The 22,506-nt window shown below is 46.8% G+C and overlaps 1 protein-coding gene across 2 annotated transcripts in view; it reads right to left on the minus strand.

Moving 5' to 3' along the window:
* Nucleotides 1-22,506, minus strand: part of RGS20 (regulator of G protein signaling 20) — an 85,940-nt gene that overhangs the window by 45,568 nt on the left and 17,866 nt on the right. Inside the window, exons 2-3 of one of the 2 annotated variants that reach the window (XM_030303704.1) lie at nucleotides 14,214-14,221; nucleotides 12,742-13,054 (exon numbers count right to left, since the gene is read on the minus strand). The exons of the other annotated variant lie outside the window; for it this stretch is intronic. Coding sequence (XP_030159564.1) covers nucleotides 12,742-13,054; nucleotides 14,214-14,221 — 321 coding nt within the window. The remainder of the gene's footprint in view (nucleotides 1-12,741; nucleotides 13,055-14,213; nucleotides 14,222-22,506) is intronic. 2 annotated transcript variants of the gene reach the window in all.

Raw genomic sequence — 22,506 nt, forward strand, 5'->3', positions numbered from 1 at the left:
TTCTATTTAGGGCAGAATCTAATTGTTTTCATATACTAGTACAGTCTTTTTTAAAAGAAACAGATGCATAAGTCAAAATAAAAGTGCAGCTCGGTAACAGAAAATTTAATATGAAGATTAATTGTATTTAAATCATTCATGAGGATAATGTTAAAATTACTCCTAGCCCCCACACAGACTCTCCTCTGCAAAAATAAACCAGCTGTCCTTTCCAGAGAATACTGGCAGACTTCTTAAAGTATTCTTAATATTGTTTTCTTATTGGCAACATCTTGTAATAAACCCTACTGGATATGACACCAAGTAGTCAGATGTGGGTTTTATGGAGAGATTTTACTTTGGATTATAATTCTCTGTTACTAAATTTTGTTTGTTTACTTTGTGGTCTACAAAAGATAAAAGTTTTGGCAAAATATGAATTCATACGCTTATTTAGTTATATTTTCACAGATATTAAGACATAAGCATAGGCCTTTTATGTTAAAAAACCTTTCAGAACCTTGTTTAAATGGTAGAAATCTTAGAATCTGTACCAGATATAAACATTATCAAAATATGAGTGTTTAAAATCAAATTATTCAGGAGTACCTGGGTGACTCAGTCGGTTGGTGGCTCAGCTGACTTCGGCTCAGGTCATGATCTCATGGTTCATGAGTTCGAGCCCCACATTGGGCTCTCTGCTGTCAGCACAGAGCCCACTTCAGATCCTCTGTCTCCCTCTCTCTCTGCCCTTCCCTCCCACTTTCACTCCCTCTCTCTCTCTCTCAAAAATAAACATTTAGAAAAATAAATAAAATCAAATTATCCATGTTCAGGGGCCTAAAATAATGATGGGCAAATATTATAGGAATACTGGTAACAGGTTCCATTTACTGGATACTCTCTTAAATGCTCCATTTCTTGCTCTACATTTCTTACCAGAAAGTAAGTGTAATTATCCATGCTATATATATTCAGAATTAGAGGTTCAGAAAACTAAGTGAGTAAAGTCAAGATTCAAACTCAGCTTTCTTTCATCCCAATGCTCATGCGTTTTATATCACATGACTGCAATATGAGACATGAAGAGTTGCAAGGATTCTAACATATTTCTTTCCTTCTAACATTTTTAAGCTCATGAAGCATATAGGACACTTTATAGTTGTGAATGGCAAGATTTTTAAAGTTCACTTTCTGAATTACATTGGAAACAAATGTAATAGAAAGATACAAATGTGATCCAAAAGTAAAAAGAAGAAAAAGAAAGAAAAGAAAAGAAAAAAAGAAAAAAGGAAAAGAAACTTAATCGGGGAAAAACATTTTCAAGAAAAAAGGCAACAGGTCAGGGCAGACCGCTGTTCCTCTGCACCAACGAAAAAAGTCAGGTAAGTAACTAGAATCACATTTTTCTAAAGACTCAAGCAAAAAGATTGAATGAGCTAAGGTTTCTGAGAGAGCTCTTGGAAAAGTGAGCAGTCTGTCACCAGGTGTTTTTCCCTCGCTGAGGGCACTTGCCCCCTGGAGGCGTGGGATGAGACTATAATGGGACACCGTAAGGTCAAGTGGAAGACCCAGTGTCCGTCTGTAACAAGGTCTCCTCAAACACACGGCTGGCCTTCTCAAGACATCTACCCAATGTGCAAGTCAGCCGGGGAAGGTGGGGGCAGAAAGCCAGCTCAAAACCTCTGGAGGGGGCAATGGATGTCTCAGTCTTTCAAGACCCAGGACATAGAAACCCACTAGGCTCTGACTCTGGAGCCCAGAAGGAAATACCCGAGGAATGGGGAAAAGCCAGAGGTTACCTACGTCTTATTGAAATTGCATCTGTCCCCAACTTATCTCAATACCTGTTAGTAGTCAAGTGGTGAAGTCCCTCATCCTCCCAGAGGAAATCCCTCCAAGGGAGATTGCTGGCTGGTGGATGCTATGACTCAACCTACACAGTCTCTTCATATGCAATGTGCACCTACAATTAAAACTGGGGGGAATGTGAAGAGACAGAAAAATGTGACAGAAGAAGCAAATAACAGATACAGGCTCACAAACGCTATCAATATTGGATTGAGTAGCCAAGAATCAGATGGACAGAACTGATGGGGGATTTCATTGGAGAATTTAAGTGTATTGAAAAGAATCAATTGGACATACTGCTTTGAGAACAAAACACTTTTTGAAATTAACAACTCCCAAATGGTTTGACAAAAGACTGGGCACAGCAGAAGACAGGCTCAGTAAACTAAAACAAGGTCAAAAGAAAATATTCAAATTGAAGGAGAGAAAGACAGACCAAAGAAAAAAAAAGAAAAGAAAGAAGGAAGGAAAATGGATGCAACAGAGCATCAAATAAGAAACACAAGGGAAGAAAGGGAAAATCTAACATGTATGGTTTGAGTCCCAGAAGCAGGAGAGAAGGAAAGAGGTAAGAAGCAAAATCTGAAAGATGTTGAGTGGAAATTTTCCAAAATTCATGAAAGATATCAATCTACAGATATAAGAAAATGAGGGAGTTGAATGCAGGATAAATATAAAACCACACCACCTTTATTCTAACTGTGGCAAGCCAAAACCAAAGAGAATAACTGTAAGTCAGACAGAGGAAAAAGTCATGTTACCTTCGGAGAAGCAGGACCTTACAACAAAAACTACAGAAGACAACAGATAATGGTGGGAGATCGTAAAGGCAAGGCACAGCCTGGGATGTGACATACACGTAGACACACGGACATTTTTGACTTATATCCAGAATATATACAGATCTCTCTCTTTTTTTTTAAAGTAGTTTTCATGCCCAGGGTGGAGCCCAACACAGGGCTTGAACTCACGACCCTGAGATCAAGACCCTGAGACCAAGACCTGAGCTGAGATCAAGAGTCAGATGCTTAACCGACTAAGCCACCCAGGTGCCCCAGAATGTATAAAGAACTCTTATGGATCAAAAAGAAGACAGACAACACAATGGAAGAACGGGTCAAAGGCTTGTAGAGGCAGTTTACAATAGATGACATATGAACGGCCAACAAAAAGATGGTCAACATCATTAGTAATCTGGGGAATACGAACTACAACCACAGTGAATTACCACTACACTGCCACCAGGATGACCGAATTACAGGGGTGGACGACACTAAGTGCTGGTGAGGATGGGGTGTAAATTGGCTTGGGGTGTAAAACAGTTTGAAAAACTGATAGTATCTAGTATCTAAACATATACTGGATCCATTATCTGGCAGTCTCACTCCTGGGCATCCAATGGAAATAGGGCTTATGTTTGTCAAAAGACATGAATAAGCATATTAATAGTAGCATTATTCGCAATAGCCCCACACTAGAAAACACCTCAAATGTCCTTCAAAAGTGAAACAGTTAAACGAACTGTGTTGTGTTAACACAAAGCAACACTGGGCAGCATTGAAAAATCATGAGTCGCAATATGCAACAACGAGCGAATCTCAAAAAAAAAAAAAAAATGCTGAGTTAAAGGACCAGATGCAAAGATTACGTACTATGTAATTCCATATGAAGTTCAAAAAAAAAAAAAGGCTCAGCTAATACAGCTGACCCTTAAACAACATGCGGGTTGGGGTGCTGACCGCCCCCATACGGTTGAAAATCTGCCTATAATTTTTGACTCTCCCCCAAACTTCACAGCCTCCTGTTGACTGGCTGCCTCACCAACAGCATAAACAGTCTATTAACACATATTTTGTATGTTATACACACTATATACTGTATTCTTACAATAGAGTAAGCTAGAGAAAAGAAAACATTACTAAGAAAATCATAAGAGAGGCACCTGGGTGGCTCAGTCGGGTAAGCGTCTGACTTCGGCTCAGGTCATGATCTCACGGTCTGTGGGTTCGAGCCCCACATCGGGCTCTGTGCTGACGGCTCAGAGCCTGGAGCCTGCTTCTGATTCTGTGTCCCTCTCTCTCTATCCCTCCCCGACCATTGCTCTGTCTCTGTCTCTAAAGAATAAATAAGTGTAAAAAAAAAAATTAAAAAAAAAAAAAAAGAAAAGAAAACCATAAGAGAAAATACTTTTAGAGTACTATCCTGTATCAAAAAAAAAAAAAAAAAAAAATCCATGTGTAAGTTGACCTAAGCAGTTCAAACCCACTGTTCAGGGGTCAACTGTATATGGTTTGAGAACTTAAAAGAGCTGTTGGTTACCTGTGAGAGTAAAGACTGGGAGGAAGCAAGAGGGGGCCTTATGGATAGCTAAAATTATCCTGTACCTTGATCTAAAGCAGTGGTAAGTGATCTTGCCCCCAGAAAACATTTAGCAATGTCTGGAGACATTTGTCATTGTCCCATCTAGGGAAGGGTGCTATTGGCATCTAGGGGTAGAGGGCAGGGATACTGCCCAACACCCTACAATGCACAGGACAGTCTCCCAAACAGGGAGGTAGTCAATCCAAAATGTCAGTGATGCTAAGGTGGAGAAAGGCTGGTCTAGATAGTTACATGGCGGTATGCTCACGTAAGGTTTATTAAGTTGTACATTTAAGATGTGCACACTTTACTGTAACTTATGACTCAAATAAACAAAGGTAAAAGCAATAACAAATGTCACAAAAGTATGTTTAGCTCCTCACTGAAATTTAGCAAACTTCTGTAGAAACTTTGTTTCAGTGTTATAAACAGTCTAACTCAATAGCGTCCTAATAACCTGCATTTGCCAGGAATTACATTAAGTCAGAACTCTTTTTGTACCGTTCCCATTAAATACCCAGAAGCATCTATACACTCCTATATAGGAGAAGACATATGAATTAGTATCTGGGTTATTGCTAGGAATGGATATCTGTAGAAACATAATAAAGGTCCAGTTAAAATCTTGGATTGGGAGTAACCTGTTCTGTGAGTGTTCTGCAAGACGAGCAAACATTTCTAATAAATTTTAAGTTGATAAACGAGAGACGTCTTGCAATACGAGTAGTATGTGATGCTAAATGCCACGTGATCACAAGTGAACCAATGGTTCTTCTCTCCCTCCCTCCCTCACACTGCAGGATTGTGCGTGATCATCAATGCAATGCCACATTTCCACAAAATCCTCAAAAGGAGGCAAAAGCAAGTGTCATTGGACAGGTTCCTTGTTAAAACTGCATAAAACAAGAAAGATTCCATTGAGCCAATAGATAGCAGTGATTCCATTATGATAGTGGAAGTTGTCCTACACGGTAATGATCCTCTCTCTTGTCTCCCTCATATCAGTCACAAGGGTCTTCAAAGGTAAGTGGAGGTTAATTTGCTTCTTTATATTTTGTATTTTCTTTATTATTTGTATTATATTATGATATCGTAATCATTTTTTTTTAATTTTTTTTTTCAACGTTTATTTATTTTTGGGACAGAGAGAGACAGAGCATGAACGGGGGAGGGGCAGAGAGAGAGGGAGACACAGAATCGGAAACAGGCTCCAGGCTCTGAGCTGTCAGCACAGAGCCCGACGCGGGGCTCGAACTCACGGACCGCGAGATCGTGACCTGGCTGAAGTCGGACGCTTAACCGACTGAGCCACCCAGGCGCCCCTCGTAATCATTTTTTTAAAAAATTTTAATATTTAATCTTGAGAGAGAGGGAGTGAGAGAGCGCGCGAGCTGAGCTGAGAGCATACAGCCTGACATGGGACTCAAACTCATGAACTGCGAGATCATGACCTGAGGTGAAGTGGGGTGCTTAACCGACTGAGCCACCCAGGCGCCCCTGTAATCATTTTTATATGATTATTTTGGGGTTGTGGAATGAATCATGTGAGTTTCCATCATTTCTTTTTTTTAATTTTTTTTTTTTTCAACGTTTATTTATTTTTGGGACAGAGAGAGACAGAGCATGAACGGGGGAGGGGCAGAGAGAGAGGGAGACACAGAATCGGAAACAGGCTCCAGGCTCCGAGCCATCAGCCCAGAGCCCGACGCGGGGCTCGAACTCACGGACCGCGAGATCGTGACCTGGCTGAAGTCGGACGCTCAACCGACTGCGCCACCCAGGCGCCCCATACGAGTTTCCATCATTTCTTATGGAGAAATCCTCTTTGATACACAAGTGCTTTGGATTACAAGCATGTTTCCGGAATGAATCATGCTCGCAAGCCAAGGTTTTACTGTATATGGTATAAAGTCCACACTTTTGGGATTTTCTTGGAGCCGTCAGAAGATAACAGAAAAACAAACGTGTCCTTTTAAGCAGTAGTCTAAGCTTGGTTCCAAAGGTAATAACTTATCACTGATTACCAAGAAATTAAGAAATGTACTGGTACCTTAAGTCTCATTCTTACTCCGCCCTGAGATGTAAAATTCATTTGCAAAGGTGGGTAAGGCATACGTTGCCTCATGCTTTCCGCTGTTTTGCCATAAATGCAACACCTCTGTAAGTTTCTGTTGATCTAGCCAGCCAGCCCTAGAAGGGTGACAAGTGCTACGTGTTGCCAGCCTCAGAACTTCACCACAAACCTGTGTTCTAGCTCTTGAGCAGATACTGCTCAGGTAGCGTTAGAGGCGACGGGCACCTAACGGAGATAAACCAGACAACAAAGGATACTCCTCTACTTCACTGCTGGGCGACTAACAACCCGCTGCTGGGTTGTAACCCAGGACCTCGGGGAGTCAAACTGCTAAGTAACCGCATGAGATGCCATTGTCTAAAATCCAAATGCTAACTGTATTTCAAAAGGGTTCTGGGGCGCCTGGGTGGCGCAGTCAGTTAGGCGTCCGACTTCAGCCAGGTCACGATCTCGCGGTCCACGAGTTCGAGCCCCGCGTCGGGCTCTGGGCTGATGGCTCAGAGCCTGGAGCCTGTTTCCGATTCTGTGTCTCCCTCTCTCTCTGCCCCTCCCCCGTTCATGCTCTGTCTCTCTCTGTCCCAAAAATGAATAAACATTGAAAAAAAAATTAAGAAAAAAAAAAAAAGGGTTCTACAGTTTAGCATAGAGTTAAATAATTAGAAATTGAGCACTTCCAAACCAGAACAGTTAACTGGCTTTAAAAAAAAAAAATCAGTGAAATAATCGAAGTAAAACACCACTGCTGGGCAACAGGGCTGATGATGCCTATTTCACAAAAGAGTCCCCATGCAAATAGCTAGAATCTAATCAGCCGGATTAGAATCAGGGTGATTTCTTCTATGACTCCATAACATATACTATCACTTCATGCTTTCACTCATATCACACTCGCGTGTGAATGGCTGCTGCAAAAGCTTATTCAATTGTACTACGAACTGACTCACCCATGCAGGGTTGTCTAAACTCTCGAGCTGCTCAAGGTAAAATTCAGGGACCATCTCGATAGCACCGGGTAGTCAATGACTCACACTTATTATACTAAAGGCTAAGCTCTGACTCAGAGTGAACCCTGTTAGTTGCTGACTGACACCATACGTAGTTGAATAGAAGAAGGTCACATCGTGAGTCACCTGGTGGTGCACCAAAAACCAACTTGAAATATTCCCAATTGGATAGTGATTCACATTATAATCAGATCGGGACTTGACTTAACACATGTGATTTCAAAACTCAGTTCTGCTGAACTGGCTTGGGAGACTGCTACAAGGTCACTCCCTACTTAATGCCCTGTATTTCTGTCTAAGAATACACGGTAGGGGAGGTGTACAGAGGTGCAAAGTCAAGGGTAAAATATCCAGTTCGCGCACTGGAAAGAACCTAGGTCTCCCTCTTCGAGGATGCAAGCACAGTTCCCAGAAGGGCCTTCTTTGGAAGACACATCGTTCTTATAATCTTAAATGACTCTGCAAGGCCAGATGCTTCCTTGAAAGGTTCTGCCATAGAATTCCTAAACTGTTCTGTGAGGGCTGGACCTTGAGGCCACCAGCTGCATCTGTCCATGGAAGGTGAATGTCATTAGTCATTAGACTGCCACATGCAGAAATGAAAGAACTGTAGGATTTTGGGATTGATATTCAGGTGCCTGGAATGGAAGTCATTTAAAAGTGACTGCATTAAAATCAGAAAGCTTTTTTTCTCTTTCATTCTTGCTTGTCCACAGTCTGGAACAATAAAATCTCCTTGCTATGTAATTTTGAAGGCCTTTCCTAAAAAGCTCTCTTAAGTCAGCGGGAGGGGAGATTTTAAGAATTTACAAAAAGCTCAAAAGTGATTTCTAAGGTAAAACTGCTCCAAGGGATTAAGAGAACATACAACGAAATGCAGACTTGGGTGGGACCCTGAATTCCAATGCTGGCTCTCCCTCTAGCTTGATCTGTGATCTCAGTCTACCTTAGGTAAGTTATGAGGGTCTACCTTCCTCTGTGAGAGACCATAATCAAGCTGTGGGACAAGAATAGCCAAATTACTGCCCGGTCTTTCTTGTGTTGTATATAACACATGGCTTCTAGTTTCCTATTTGTTAAAGGTTCATAAATCTGTAGCAAACAGGAAAACATCAGCCTGGTTACGTAGGAGCCCTAAGGAGCAGGTCAGGAGACCTAATTCTAATCATATTTGGGACCCTATTTAACTGGAGATCTTCAGTAAGGAACTCTACCCTCTCTGAATGTTTCCTCAGCTGTAAAGTGAAGGAATCTGACTTTTATCATTCTAGGTATTTTTTCTTTCTTTCCTCTTAAAGTGATCTCTGTGACCAATCTGGGGCTCAAACTCACAACCCAGAGATCAACAGTTGCATGCTCTGGGGACTGAACCAGCCAGATGCCCCTATCTTTCTATATTCTTTTTGGCTAAAATGTTTATAATCTCATCTTAGAGGAGTCAGCATTTCTAGCTCCCAAGGTAAGTTTCCTGATGCTCTTAGATATAATTGACCCGGTGCAATATTTTAAGGCAGACATTGGATTTTCTGTATATACTATGACCTAACGTGTATTTTTTATACCTACCTGTTTTACAAAGTGAGGTATTTTAAAGGTTAGAGATAATTTTCTTAAAATGCTGTTTGAAATGTGTATGCAAATATTTCATAATTATTTGACATAGAGTCGAGATGATGTAGAAATGCATTGTATCTAACATTTACATATCAACATAGAAAATATTTACTGTTTTTCTAATTTTGGTGATGGATATCTTCTACTTTCTTATAGCATACCAAAAAAATGCATCTTGTTCCTGATCTTTTTTTATACTGTTTTGAAGGCGACTTAGCCAATTTAGCATAAATACAGTAACAGTAATAACAGTTTTTGTTTGGCATGTGGCAGAGCTCTAATGTATTAATTTACAGAATGTTGGCAGCTGCCCTATCAGATAGAGCTTTTTTCTTATTCTCATACTGCAGACGATAAAACAAAGGCACTAAACGTTAAGTAACTTGCCTGAGGTCACACACCGAGGCTGGGATTTGAATTCGAGTTTCTGAGCTCAGGACTCTGACCTATCGGGCAATAGGGCTTCTCATAAGCATTACTGATACGAGATACAAAAGATGCCACCTACTGAGAAGACAGGATGAGGCACAGCAGAGGTTATGAACAAAAATTAGGTTAGGAGCAAAACCAAGAATTTCCAGAGAGTCATGTCATTACAAACGTCCTTGCCAAGTCTGGGGAGGAAGTCAGTTCATTTCTTGAACTCAGGACCCTTGTTTAGGCAATTCCATAATCTGGAACCACTAGAAGTAAACTGAAGCCAAGCCACGGAAGGGGCCCTGGGCCCCGGAGGAGGGGGACAGACCCAAGTGGGGTGAATGGAGACTGGTGCAGGAGCTCACGCTCTCCCCATACTCCAGGGGCAATACGGAACCAAGAGGGCGGGTGACTGCTTCTGCCAGGCTGTGGACGACAGGAGTCCAGCCCGCACACAAGGCGCCGGGCGCGGTTGGGACGCCCAGCCAACTCCAGCCAGTCCGCCCGGTTGGGACAGCCGGGGTCCAAAGGCGCGACGGGCCTCCGCCGGATTCGGAGAAGCAAAGGAAGGCAGGCGAGAGTTCCCCTCGAGCGCGCTCCTTCTCCGGGACGGAAACCATTCACGTTCACTCCTCTAACCTGGCGGCCGCGGGCGCAGCAGCTGCAGCAGCAGCAGCAGCACGCCGGGTTCCCAGCCCGCGCCCCCGCTCGGGCTTCGAGCACCATCCACCGCCGCGTCCCGCCCGCTGCTCGGGTCGCGCGCAGGGCCTGGCCGCCCGCCGGGATCTTCCTCTGAACCTGGCGAGTCCGGAAAACCCACTCCCGTCTCCGAGCGCCGCCTCCACCGGGGCCCTTCCCCGCCCACTCACCCCCACGCGGGGTGGGCGGGTCGCCGAGCGCAAACCCCCCGGGGCGCACCGTTTCCCGCCCACTCCCCGGACGCCGCGCACGCAGACCCCGCCCGAAAACGCCCACCCGCTCGCGGCTCGCAGCCCCCTCCCAGGCTCCTCCCCCGCCCACTCCCCACAGCTGGGGGAGGGGAGTCGCCAAGCACACAGACCCCCCCCCCCCACCCCGCCGCACGTCTCCCGGTGCCCTCATGCCGGCGCGAGGCCCCTCCTCGGTCCCCGGCGCGCGCACGCCCCCTTCCAGTCCCCGCAGCCGGGGCGCCCCGACTCGCTCCAACTTACCGAGCGCAGCTCCGAGAGTGCGGAAGACCCAACCGCCAGGGTTTGCTCCAGAAAAACACCCGCGGTGCCCGCACCTTAACCGCCGTGGCCAAGGCTGGGGGCACAGTTCAGTCCATTCTGTTTTCAAGAGCTTGAGCGCAGACCCTTCAGGGTCCGGCTTCCCGCGCCCACCTGCCGGGTCCCCCGCCTGAGTTGCGCTTTTCCTAAAGGGAGGCTCTGCGAGTCAGGGAGTGTCTCCTCTTCCTTCCCACCTGCGCTCCAGCTGCCCGCCTCCAGCGCCCGGCCGCTTCCTCGCCCTTCTCCCTACCGGTGAGAACGCCGACGTTTCCACCGCCCGGAGTTCCCCACAGCTACTTCGGGGCTCAGTACGCATTTCAGGCTTCAAAGGCCACCCTCCCGCGTCCTCTACCCACTCACTGACCTCAGGCCACGGAGGCTGAGTCGTGCGGACGCCCGGGTGGACCCGGCAGAAACTGATCCTGGGGGCTGGACGCCCCCCTGGGGACCCAGGCACACCCTCAGTCCATACACCCCCACGGTACGCACTGACCAACCTACGCGGCCGGACCCGCGGATGAGGCGACCGCTCCGCTCCCGCCACCGCGGCGACAACGAGGGCTCCGGGCCCTGCGTGCGCGCCCCGCTCCGCCCCGGCCACTTCCCACCCCGAGGCCTTAGGGTGAGTCCGAGAGGGGGCAGGGGGGCTGGGGATGCGGGGTACTCACGCTTCCACCGTCCGCGCGGCCAGCCGGAGGGGAAGCTCCGGCCAGCTCGCCTCCGTCGGCCGTGCGCATGCGTCCCGCGTGTGCCTTATTTCTTATCACAATACCAACTGGTGGCTTTACTACGCCCGCGGTCGCTCTCCCCGGTTTTCCTCTTCCTCCGCCTCGGTCTTCCCTCTCGCCGCCTTCTCCCTCCCTCAAGCTCCCTCCGCTCTGCCTCCTCCCCGCCCCCTCACTCCCTCCTCCCGGGCCGGGCTATCCCGGTCTCGCCTCCCTCTGGCGGCGGCGCGCTCCACTGCGGCGGGGGTCCGGGGGTCGCCCCAGGCTCCAAGCCGGACCCAATCCGCGGCGGGACTGTAGCCCCCTCCTCCGGCCCGGGATTAGGCAGAATCGAGGGTGTGGGCGCGGAGCCGGGCGAGCGCGGAGGTCGTCTGCAAACCCCCCTCTGCGCTCCCTCCGCTTCGGCGCGCGGGGGCCGAGCGAGACTCCGCTGTGCCGGAATGCTTGCTCAGACCTTGTGAATGAAGGAGGGCGGAGGGAGGTGCGAGTGTGAGTGTGCGGGGGGTGCGCCCGGAGCGGAGGGGGTGCTCACGCCGTGGACTCCCCCGCCTCTGGAGGGCAGCCCCCTACCTTCTCTCTTTCCCCGGGCTTCTCCTAGCTCTGCCCTCCCCCTCCCCCCCGTGCAGCTTCGTCCCACCCCCGTGCAGCTTCAGCCTCTGCTGGTCCCTCTCTGGAAAGGGGTTCCACGCCCTCTTCCTGCCGCCGATGCCGGACGCCCCACCGGGGTGGGGGTGGGGAGGTGGGGGCTGGCTGGCTCCGGATTCCGGATCCCGCTGAGACCCCAGGCTGCTGCTTTCCGTCCCCAGGGGCTCCGAAGTCTGGGGGTAGGGAGAGCCCTAGAAGGGGGGGTGGTGGGGAACGCTGCCGCCCAGCTCTGCGGGCACAGAGCATCGAGTGTCCCTATACACCCCGCCGCGTGCGCTCGGGAGCGAGGCGCAGGCGGAGGCCGGAGCCCTGCGCCGGAGCTCGGAGGGCTAAACTGAAGCTGGAAGCTGACCTGACACAAAAATAACATCACGTCATTTCCTCCCCGGCCTCCAGAGCTTGCAGACGCTGAGGGCAGGGGAGTGGGAGCGCGAGGTGGGGGCGGAGGCGCGTCGGGGGTAGGCTTGGAGGAAGGGGGTTGAGCGACGCGCTGAGAGCGAGAGTTTGAGAAGCAGGCTCAGGAACGGCGAGGGCTCCCTCCCGCTTGCATTGACACTGGAAGGAAATGGTCCAGGGAAAAGTAGCTTCGAGGGTCTACTACGGAAAGGGGGTGTCAGGCGAGGCGCCGGCGCCTTTTCCTTGAACGTGCTCAGGCCTCTCGACCTTACCACCCAAACTCTCTGTCCCGCGCCCCCCTGCCCCTTGCTGGCCAGAGCCCCTGCTGGCCGGGCTTGGAGTGGGTCAGTGGGGGTTGGAAGGAGCTGGGGATGCTGGCGTCCCGGTGAGGCCGGGGGTGGGGCGTGGGTGGAGACAGTGGTACTCACGGGCATGGGCGAGCTCTGCCCCGCGCAGGCATCCTCTTCCTTGGGCAGGCGTCCCCCTGGGGGCCTAGGCAGTGCCAGAGCCGCCCGGAGCAGCAGCGAGAGGCGGCCTGGCCGCTCCCCGTGCCCCCGCGAGAGCCCAGCCGCCGGCAGGGCGCAAGCGGGAAGCAGGAGGGAGAAGTCCGGGTGCCGCTGGGGAGCCCCAGAAGGGGGTCGCTGGAGAAGGTGAGAGAAGAATCGCGCGAGGCCAGAGAGCGTGCTAAAAAGCAGGTTGAGCAGCTTCGGGGCAGCGGGCGCGTCTGAGAGCTGTGCAGGGCCGGCGGCAGGAAGAGCAAAAAGTAGGGGGAGAGAAACAAAACCAACACGCCATTAGTGTTGGGTCCAGCTACAGACTGAAAATGTGCTTTTAGTGCCATTTCTACAGCATTTAGAGGCTGTACATTGGGGTGCAAGAGAAGTTCGGTGAGAGCAAAAGGAAAGGCCTTTGGTTAGATTGTCCTTCCCCTTTCTCTCCTTTCCCCCCTTTCTTCTTCCTCTCCCCTTGCCCTTTCTAACTTGGCTCCCCATTGTCGTTCTTGGACCAGCTTCAATAACAACCTGGAGCTTGTTGGAAATACAGAATCTGGGACCCCGTCCTGAATATTGCATCAGAATCTGAATGTTAACATTCCCAGGAGTTTCGTGTGCACCTTAAGTATGAGATGCCTCTGTGTTCATATCTCTTGGTTCTTTAGAATCTCCTACGAATGCAATTCTCCTAGTTCACTTAAAAATTTTTTTTTAATGTTTTATTTATTTGTGAGACAGAACATGAGCCGGGGAGGGGCAGAGAGAGAGAGCAAGACAGAATCTGAAGCAGGCTCCAGGCTCTGAGCTGTGGGCACAGAGCCCGACGTGGGGCTCAAACTCACCAACCGTGAGATCATGACTGGAGCCAAAGTCGGACGCTTAACTGACTGAGCCACCCAGGCGCCCCACTCCTAGTTCACTTTCGCAACTCTTGCTCTCCTCTCTTTCCCTCTCACCTTTCCCACCTCCCAAGATGCCTGGAGCTCTTCCTGCTGGAGGCACAGAAGTTGGACTTGGTTACTACTAACCAAGTGTCTAGAGAAGTGTCTGGGGAGAATTGGATAGTGGCAGAAGACTGAGGGATCCCAGACCCTGGCCGAGTGGAAGACGGGGCTGGCTCATTTGACTTTGGTCATGCTGGTGAGAGTGGGTGGGATACCAGGACTGTTTTGGGGGCTCATGAAGGCACAGTATGCAGGACCCCTTTCTGCACCCTATGTATCCATCTTATTCTCAGGAACGCAGGCCTTTCCACCTTCCACTTCTTGCTTAGGATATCTACAAGGCCAGTGTGAAGGTAAAATTATTGTTATTATTTTCTTTGAAAGTAGACGGAAGCATTCATTTAGAAGTCAGAAGCCCAGGGTTCTAGACTCAGCCTTGCAACTAACACCACGGCTAACCTTGGGAAAGTCTCTTTATTCTTTGAATTTTTCTACTTCACTTGTGAAGTAAAGGGATTGAAGTCAGTGGTTTTTTAAGGTCACCTGCCTAGTCAGACTCTCATTTTTGAGCTCTTAGAGCTTCTTGGTCCACTACCATTGAGTGAAGTTACGGTCCAGAACCTAACTCAGCCAATCCAAACAGCCCCCTCAAGCAAAACAAAAAGACAGTTTAATCTGTTTGTGAAAAACAAGCGTGGTGGTTGCCAAGAAAAGTGAAGATGGAGGCGAGACGCAGCGAATAAAAGTGACTGGGTGGCGAGGCGCGGGAGGGGACTAGGCTAGTGGGCGGGAAGGGAGGGAGTCCCAAGGGCGCGGCGGCCGCTCTCCAGGGTCCTGAAGGCGGGAGCGGCCGCGGGCCGCCTCGCGGGCTCGGCGAGGATCCCCCCACCCCCACCCCCACCCCCGCTTTGTAGTTGCCAAGGCCCGGCATGTTTTCTTTGGGCGGTGGAAGTCTTGTGGGAAGCGATTGTCGGGAGGGAGGAGGGAAACCTAGCAACCTATTCTCATTCATGAGACCCTTTCTTGGAAGCCGCCGAGCTTGTTGGCTGATTTGTCTCTCGGTCGTTTGTATGCGCTCGGGGAGAGAGTGAAGCTTGGTTTGCATTTCCGAGTAAGTTCACACTGTGTCGCTTCCCTTATTACCTTTTCCTGGAGAATGGGGTCTTTCTCCTAGTATTCTCACTGTCCCCGTTCGTTGCTGCTCTCCCCTCCCCCGCTTTCTGGCATCGTGCGTTTATTTTAGGGGTTGGAGCTGAGAGCCCCGGAGGCTTCTGGAGCAGCGCCAACAGCTCACTCGAGGCAGGGGGAAATGAGAGATTTGGAAAACGCTCAGAGCCGCCGGCCTTGCCTTGGCGCCCAGCATTCGTCATTCAGGGGAGGAGGGCAGAGGACGAACCCCTTGGTCTGGGGTTGGGGTGGGGGCTCAGTCGGCGCCAAGTGAGCTCAGACGCCGCCGCCAGCTGGACCTGGGCGGGTCTCAGCTAACTTCGCGCGCACCTGCCAGTTATGGCTGGCCGGTGGCCGGCCGTGGCAGTGTATGCCTCCAGCGCTCAGCTGGATGGCAGCAGAAACCTAACCGGAGGAGGGCACAGGGTCCTGAAGGACCCTGTGCAAAGGAAGTCAAGAAAGAACCGGGTCAGTCCCTGGTTACCCAGAGCTTGAGTAAGCCCACCCACGACCTTTCCCGACCAACCTTCACTTGAGGGCTTGAACTAAGTTTAAGCTGCTGAAAATGACCAGCAGGCACGCTTCTGCGATGCATGCCCCACTCCTAGGGGCCTGAAGGAAGCCTCTTGGGACATCCATGGGTCCCAGAATTTGTGTCTCAAGTTCATATTTTCAAATGGTCTTGTGAGAATGTCTGAACCTGTAACCTGACCCTTCCCTCTTCTCCCCTTCCAAGTCCTTCTTCTTGGGTCGTTTGCACCCCCCCCCCCCACGTTCGCTTCATTAGGCATTTTGCTTCGGTCCTTTGCTTCAAGACAGAGACGCTTGTGAGGGAAAACGGTGGAAATGTTCAGGCAGAATAAAAGTCTGAAACTCAGCCCCAGAAACACAAAGCCCGGCTCCACTGCTCCTTTGGAGACATTCAGCTTTTACCCTTCCCTGCACTGGTCTTTTCTCTCAGGATCCGCAGCCTGCCCTCCAATGCTGGCTGGTGTCTGGAGTCACAGGGAGTCTGGGGAGGGACCGCTGGCTTCTCTAACAAGCAGGGATGTGAAGCATGATAGGTGTAGGGTGCTGAAATCTGACTTCCTCTGGCCCTCCTGGCAAGGACAGAGCTCTGGGAGTATTAGTGTAGCCACAAAATTCGATCTGAGACAAGTTATCTGAGGAAAGACCTTCACCTGCCCGCAGTACTCTAGAGATCCCTGTCTTCCTGTTAGGCCAGATTCTAGATGACAGTCAGACGATTTCACTAATATTAGCCGCAAAATGGAATCATCTTGGAATCTGTATTCTTGGAAGCACTGCTCCTTAGGGATCCAAAAGACTTAGGGAATACTTTATGAAGATCGAATGTCCATTTCCCTAATTAATCATATTGGCTATTGAACCATGTCGAGGAAAACATCACCACATCCAAATCAATATATGCAAAGTGTCATCCCTTTAGAAGGCAAATTGAAAATTTTTATTCACCCCTAAATAGCATCGTTTCATAAAAGAAACATCCATGGCAAGATTAAACTACTTTTAACGAAAAATTTCTGAGAGGCTTTAGAATAAAAATCACAGTTAGAATGGAATTTGAAATTGATTTAATTTTATGAGATGACCTATTTTTTTCCCCTGGATTCTTTTTTTTCTCTTCAAAATTCTGTTTTGGTGTGGTTTGACCATATTATATATTTTTATTTTACGCTATTTGGAGAGACAGTTCCTCCACTTGGATCCAAGAATCTAATTGACAGTGATTTAAAGCTATAATGGCAAGTCTTTGCTTGTGCTGACTACAAACCATGCAGATTGGAAAATGGCAAGATATAAGATAGACAGATCATGGATATTAAAGTCACAGGTTAATATGAATTTGAGGCCAACCAAACTGTTAATAACATGTTTCTATTAGGGTTCACTTCAGATCTCAGTGTTCCTAGTGAAAGTACAACTGTTAAAAAGAATATCCCTGTAGCTCATAATTAGCGCTGACTTCATACATTCTTTTAATAACTTTTTAAGTGGATCTATGCTTAGGGCTTCTATGGAGGTGTTATAAGTAAGCGTCGTATAATGGAACATTGATAGTGACGAAGGCGGGGCTAGGAACAGAAGTGGAGGGGGCCAGAAATGAGGACTACTTAGGTGACATGGTTGTCTGGGGAAGGGACTCACTGCAGGTTCTGTCTGCTCAGTTCCTTCAGAGACACCTGGGCCCTCTGCCTCCTGCTGATGTTGTCAACCACAGGAGGAGCTTAGGATAGGAGGTGGGCCTTTATTTGAATATATAGTCTATCCATATATTTATTGGCATTATATGCAAAGCTGAACTCTTGATTTTCCCCTCCAAACTTTCTTCTCCATCTCAGTGAATGGCAACTTGATCATTTTCGTTTAGGTCAAAAACATTGGAGTATCCCTGACTTCTCTCTCTCTTTCATACACTTCAGCAAACTCCCAACTGCTTCTTATATTCGCAGCTATCACTCTGTGTTGTAGGCTGAATTGGGTCTCCTCCCAAAATCATATGTTGAAGTTCTGAACCCAGTACCCCAGAGTATGACCTTGTTTAAAAATAGGGTGGTAGCAGATATAATTAGTTAAGATGAGACATGTTAGAATGACGTAGGCCCCTAAGCCAGTATGACTGGTGTAAAATAAAAGGCAGAAATTTGGACAGAGACACACACACACACACACACACACACACACACACACACAGGGAGAATTCCATGTGAAAACGAAAGTAGAGATCAGGGTGATGCATCTACAAGCCAAGGAATGCCAAAGATTGCCAGCAAACCATCAGAAACGAGGAAGAGGCATGGAACAGATTCTCTCTCAGAAGAAATCTGGCCACAAGACTGAAACACAGAAACCCTTCCTCAGTTTCCAGCCTGTTGGCCTGCTCTGCGGATTTCAGACTTGCCAGCCAACACAACTGAATGAGTCAATTCCTTAAGATAAATCTCCCTCTCCCTCTCCCTCTCCTCCTCCTTCTCCCTTTCTCCTTCCTCCCCTCCCCCCTTCTCCCTGTCTCATAATCTACCTATCACCTATATATCCTATAGTTTCTGGTTCTCTGGAGAACCTTGACTAGTACTCTCTGGTACAGGTGTTAACCATCATTCACCTGGACTATTGGGTTATCCTCCTAGCTGGTATTTCTATTTCTCCTTTGTCTCATTTTGCCTCATATTCCCTTAATACTGAAGCCAGGATTTTTCTTTAAAATGTAGGTCAGGTTAGGTCACTCTGTAACTCCAAACTTCGTATTGGCTTCTTATTTCAGAGTAAAACCCAAAGACCTTACACTAGCCCTCAAGGCACGACATGAACAGTCTCATCCTACCACGAAGGTTTCCTCTTCCTATACAGCTAGTCTTGCAATATTGGTTTTCCATAGCACTTCTTACTGTTTGACGTACTATATATTTACTTCTCTATTTGTGTGACGAATGCAGTAACTTTTTGTTTTTTGCTCATTGCTATATGAATAGGGTCTAGAGCACTGCTTGGACCTTAACAAAGTGCTCAGTAAATATTTGTTGGACAAATGAATGAAAAAAACAAACATAAATATTAATCACTCATAGAAAGGGATGTAAGTCTGACACACACTACCACATGGATGAACCTTGAAAACATTATGCCAATTGAAAGAAGCTGGACACAAAAGGACAGATATTATGTGATTCCACTTATATGAGATACTAAAAATAGGCAAATTCATGCAGCTAGAAAGTAGCATAGTGGTTACCAGGGGCTGGGAGGAGAATGGAGAGTCACTGTATAATGGATGCAGAGTGTCTGCGTAGAAGAGTTCTGGTAATAGACAGCGGTGTTGGGTCTACAACCTTGTGAATGTATTTAATGTCACTGAATCACACACTTCACAATGGCTACAATGGTAAATTATTTTGTTATTTATATTTTACCACAGTTGAAAAGAAAACATTAAAAACTCTTCAAGATGTGAGCTCAGAGGAGCCCGAGAATGTCCACCCAGTGGGGAAAAATGGCGAAGTGAATCAGTCCTGATTCTGCCAGAGTTTTCACCCATCTCTTGGGGTTCTCTCATTTTGATTTCTGCTGCCACCAGCTAAAAGTGTTTCAAGGTAGGCATTGCCAACTCTCATTCTATTCTACAATGTAGTGGGGCTTAGACTGTAATATGTAGAAGTAGAAAGAGAATAGCTGAAGCAGGGTTCAAGAAAAGTCTTGTAAGCCACTCATTTATTCATCTTTTCAGCATTTGTCTGACACATTTGTCACATGTGTCTCAAGTACCAGGCACTGTCCTAGATGCTCTGCAGTCAAAGTGAGTCAAGAAGAAAATGACCTGCTGTTAGAGTGTGGTGAATGAGGGGATAGTAAGAATCCATGTAGACTTGCCCCATGGAGGGCAAGTAAGTCACGGCAAGGATTTTGGATTTTATTTTAAAAGCAGTGTTAAGTCACTGAAAGGTTTTAAGCAAGAGAGTGACATGCACTGATTTATATTTTTAAAAGACTCCTTTGGTGCTTTGTGTTGGAGTGAATTGGAAGGGGACACACACGGGCATAGTGAAACACCAGGCTTGGCGATGGTCCAAGTGAGAGAAGATGATGACTTCGACAGTAATGGGAATAAAATACAGAGAAACGGATAGACTGAAATATTTTAGAGAGAATTAATTGCATTTCAGGTGGATTGAAGCGCAGGCTGAGAAAAAGGGAATTAAAGATAATACCCAGGTTTTCTGAGTTGAGCAGTTGGGTGGCTTGCTGAATTGAGGAAGATGGGGAGGGAAATCAAGAATCCTGGTAAACACATTTCTTAGATGCCTATGAGTCATTCAAATGGAGATGTTAAGAAGGCTGCTGTAAAAGAGACTTGGGCTGAGGGTAGAGGTCTGGGTGGGAGTCTAGGAGATGTAAATTTAGGAGTTATTGGCATAATATGGTATTTAAAGCTGTTGGAATTGGGTAGGATTTCTAGAAAGAGATGAAAAGATAGAACAAGATTGAGTCAATTTAAGGAATTTGAACCATGTCCAGATGGAAATGGGGAGTCATTGACAAAACTTAATCAGGGAGTTCACAGGATCAGGTTTGTATTGTAGAAGGATCTCTCTGTCCTCTGGTGTTACTTAGAGGCAGGCATGATTGGAAAGAGGGATCAGGGAAAATGCTGTTGCAATAATTTTTTGGGAAATGATCTAGAAAAGCATTCAGTGGGATGGAGATAGCTAGATGAACAGATCAAGAGATACTTTTGAATAGTGTGAACAAAACCTGGAGATTGATTAGAGGTGGGAATGAGAGCAAGGGCAAGGTTATGCCTCCCATATTTCAGTTCAAAACCAGATGGATAAGGTGCCATTTTACTGATATCGAGAACTTAGGAGAAGAAGAGCTTGGGGAAAGGTAAAGACATATTGCTAATTTTGAAGAACTTACTAGACACATAAATCTAGACGGTCAGTAGACTTTTGTAAATTCTTGTGTGAGCTGTAGGAGACCCAGCTGAATGGACTCATCAGTCCATAAGCTGCCTCAGAGCCTTTGACACTGCTCAGATTAGCCAGGGATGATGAGTCCAGTGAGAAGAGAAAAGGGCCAAGGATGGAAACCTAGGGAACTTCCAATATTTCAGTCAATAAAGGGAGAGGAGTTTGCAAAAGAGGCCGAAAGAGGGCAGCCACGGAAGTAGAAGGAAACAAGGCAAAAGGGACATTCGCTGTTACATTCCAGACGCTGGCTATTTCTTTCTGTGAACCCCACAAACAGGTATTGGCCTCATCTCCCTTTTACAAAAAACTATATTGGGACTCAGGTGAAATAACTTGGCCCAAGACACTTATCTAGAAAACAACAGAAGTTTGAAGGAATTTAAACAAAACCTTGGAGTATCTAGTGACTAACTACCCTTTGATCTTTAGCAAAAGGAGTGAATCGTGTGTGTGCATGCTCGCGCATACGTATATTTGTATATGCATAGCCTGTCTCTGGGAGGTTCCAAAGCCGCTATAAGACTGAAGAGTGGTTGCCTCGGGTGGATCAGGGAGTGGCGGTTGGCCACTGGCCAGATGGATGTACTATATTGTATACGCTTTTATGCTCTGTATTATTGTCATAGAGTCTGTACTAAAGAGTTTGGCTCCACCCCCTTTTTTCATGCTTGATTGATGGCTGACAGCTTTCAGTCCCCACTACTCTTCTTCCCTTTTGCCCCACATCTGGGCAACCTGATGGGACAGCCTAGATGTTTCCTCCTTTGACACCTGCAGGACCTTCCCGAGGTGCAAGTCCTGGCTCTTGCAGAGCAGAACCCTCAATTCCCACCTTACCATGAAGTCCCAAGCCACTCTCCTTCTGCTCTCTTAAGCCATTTGGACCTGTTAGCATCCTGCCCTGCTCTCCTCGGAGGGCCTCATTATGTGAATAATAAACCTTTCTACGCTCTCTTGGTGTTCGTGTGGCCTCATTGGTCTGGACGTCTGAACCAAATTTGGGGTGTGTGTTGGGGGGAGGGCTCATTCTGCCTATGTAGAGGTGACCACAACAATTGTATTAGTTCACAGCTGTAAGGCCGGACTAGTCTAATTCTGAATTGTCTAGTTCAAAAATATAAATTAACTAAAATATTTTTATTTTCTTATTTTATTGTTTTATTTTTATTTATTTATTTTTTAACTAAAACATTTTTAAATGGTGGGAATAAAAAAGATCCATGTACCAAAGTCCGAAGATTTTAAGATCTACGTGGGCCTTCTCCGCCATCTTTCTTGTTTGTTAGCTCATTAAAAAAACTGGAAAAGAAAAAAAAAAAACTAAACTAAACTAAAACCTGTGCTCTTCCTTCCATGCTCTTCCATATCTCTAGAGATCAGGAAGGGGATTATTATTACGTAAAATATCAGAAAATTGAAAAGAAAAATTCCAAATGAATTTTTGAAGCTTTAGTGATGTTTTATGGGCTCTCCAGCTCTATAAAAATTTCATTTGTCCAATTTACTCTATTTTAAAAAATAATGGATGCTTACAATTAAAAAAAACATATATATGTGTGTATGTTGGTATGTATATACATATACATTTGTGTATATGTGTGTACACACACACACACACACACACACACATATCCAAGCAAGCTATTCCTAGGGAATAGTAAGCAGTACTCTAAGAAAATCCCAATTATATTTTGCATACTTATTTTTATCATAAAATAATTGCCATGTTTTACCCCAATGTACAAACACAAAATGTTCTCATACATGCGTTTCATTACTCACCACGCCCCATCCTTACAGCTATTTGATGAGGAAACTACAGACCAGTGAGCTCAGATGATTTGTTAGGACTGGTGGGGAGCAGAACTGGGCCACTGACCAATGCCTCCGACTGCCATACTTCTTGACCCACATCCAGGAGACATGGTCATTATTTACTGATGTCAGTCATGATGATTGACAAAGACAGTAATTGAAGACAGTGATACTGTTGATCCATATCCCTGAATGCCCCTGATAGTCGCTAATTGTAGTTAAATGCCTTTGACCACATGATTTCTCTTAGACCAAAATTCCAATTTCCCCTCCTTGTCACACCC

Source organism: Lynx canadensis, chromosome F2 (genome assembly GCF_007474595.2).
Source record: "Lynx canadensis isolate LIC74 chromosome F2, mLynCan4.pri.v2, whole genome shotgun sequence".
NCBI classification, from domain to species: Eukaryota; Metazoa; Chordata; class Mammalia; order Carnivora; family Felidae; genus Lynx; species Lynx canadensis.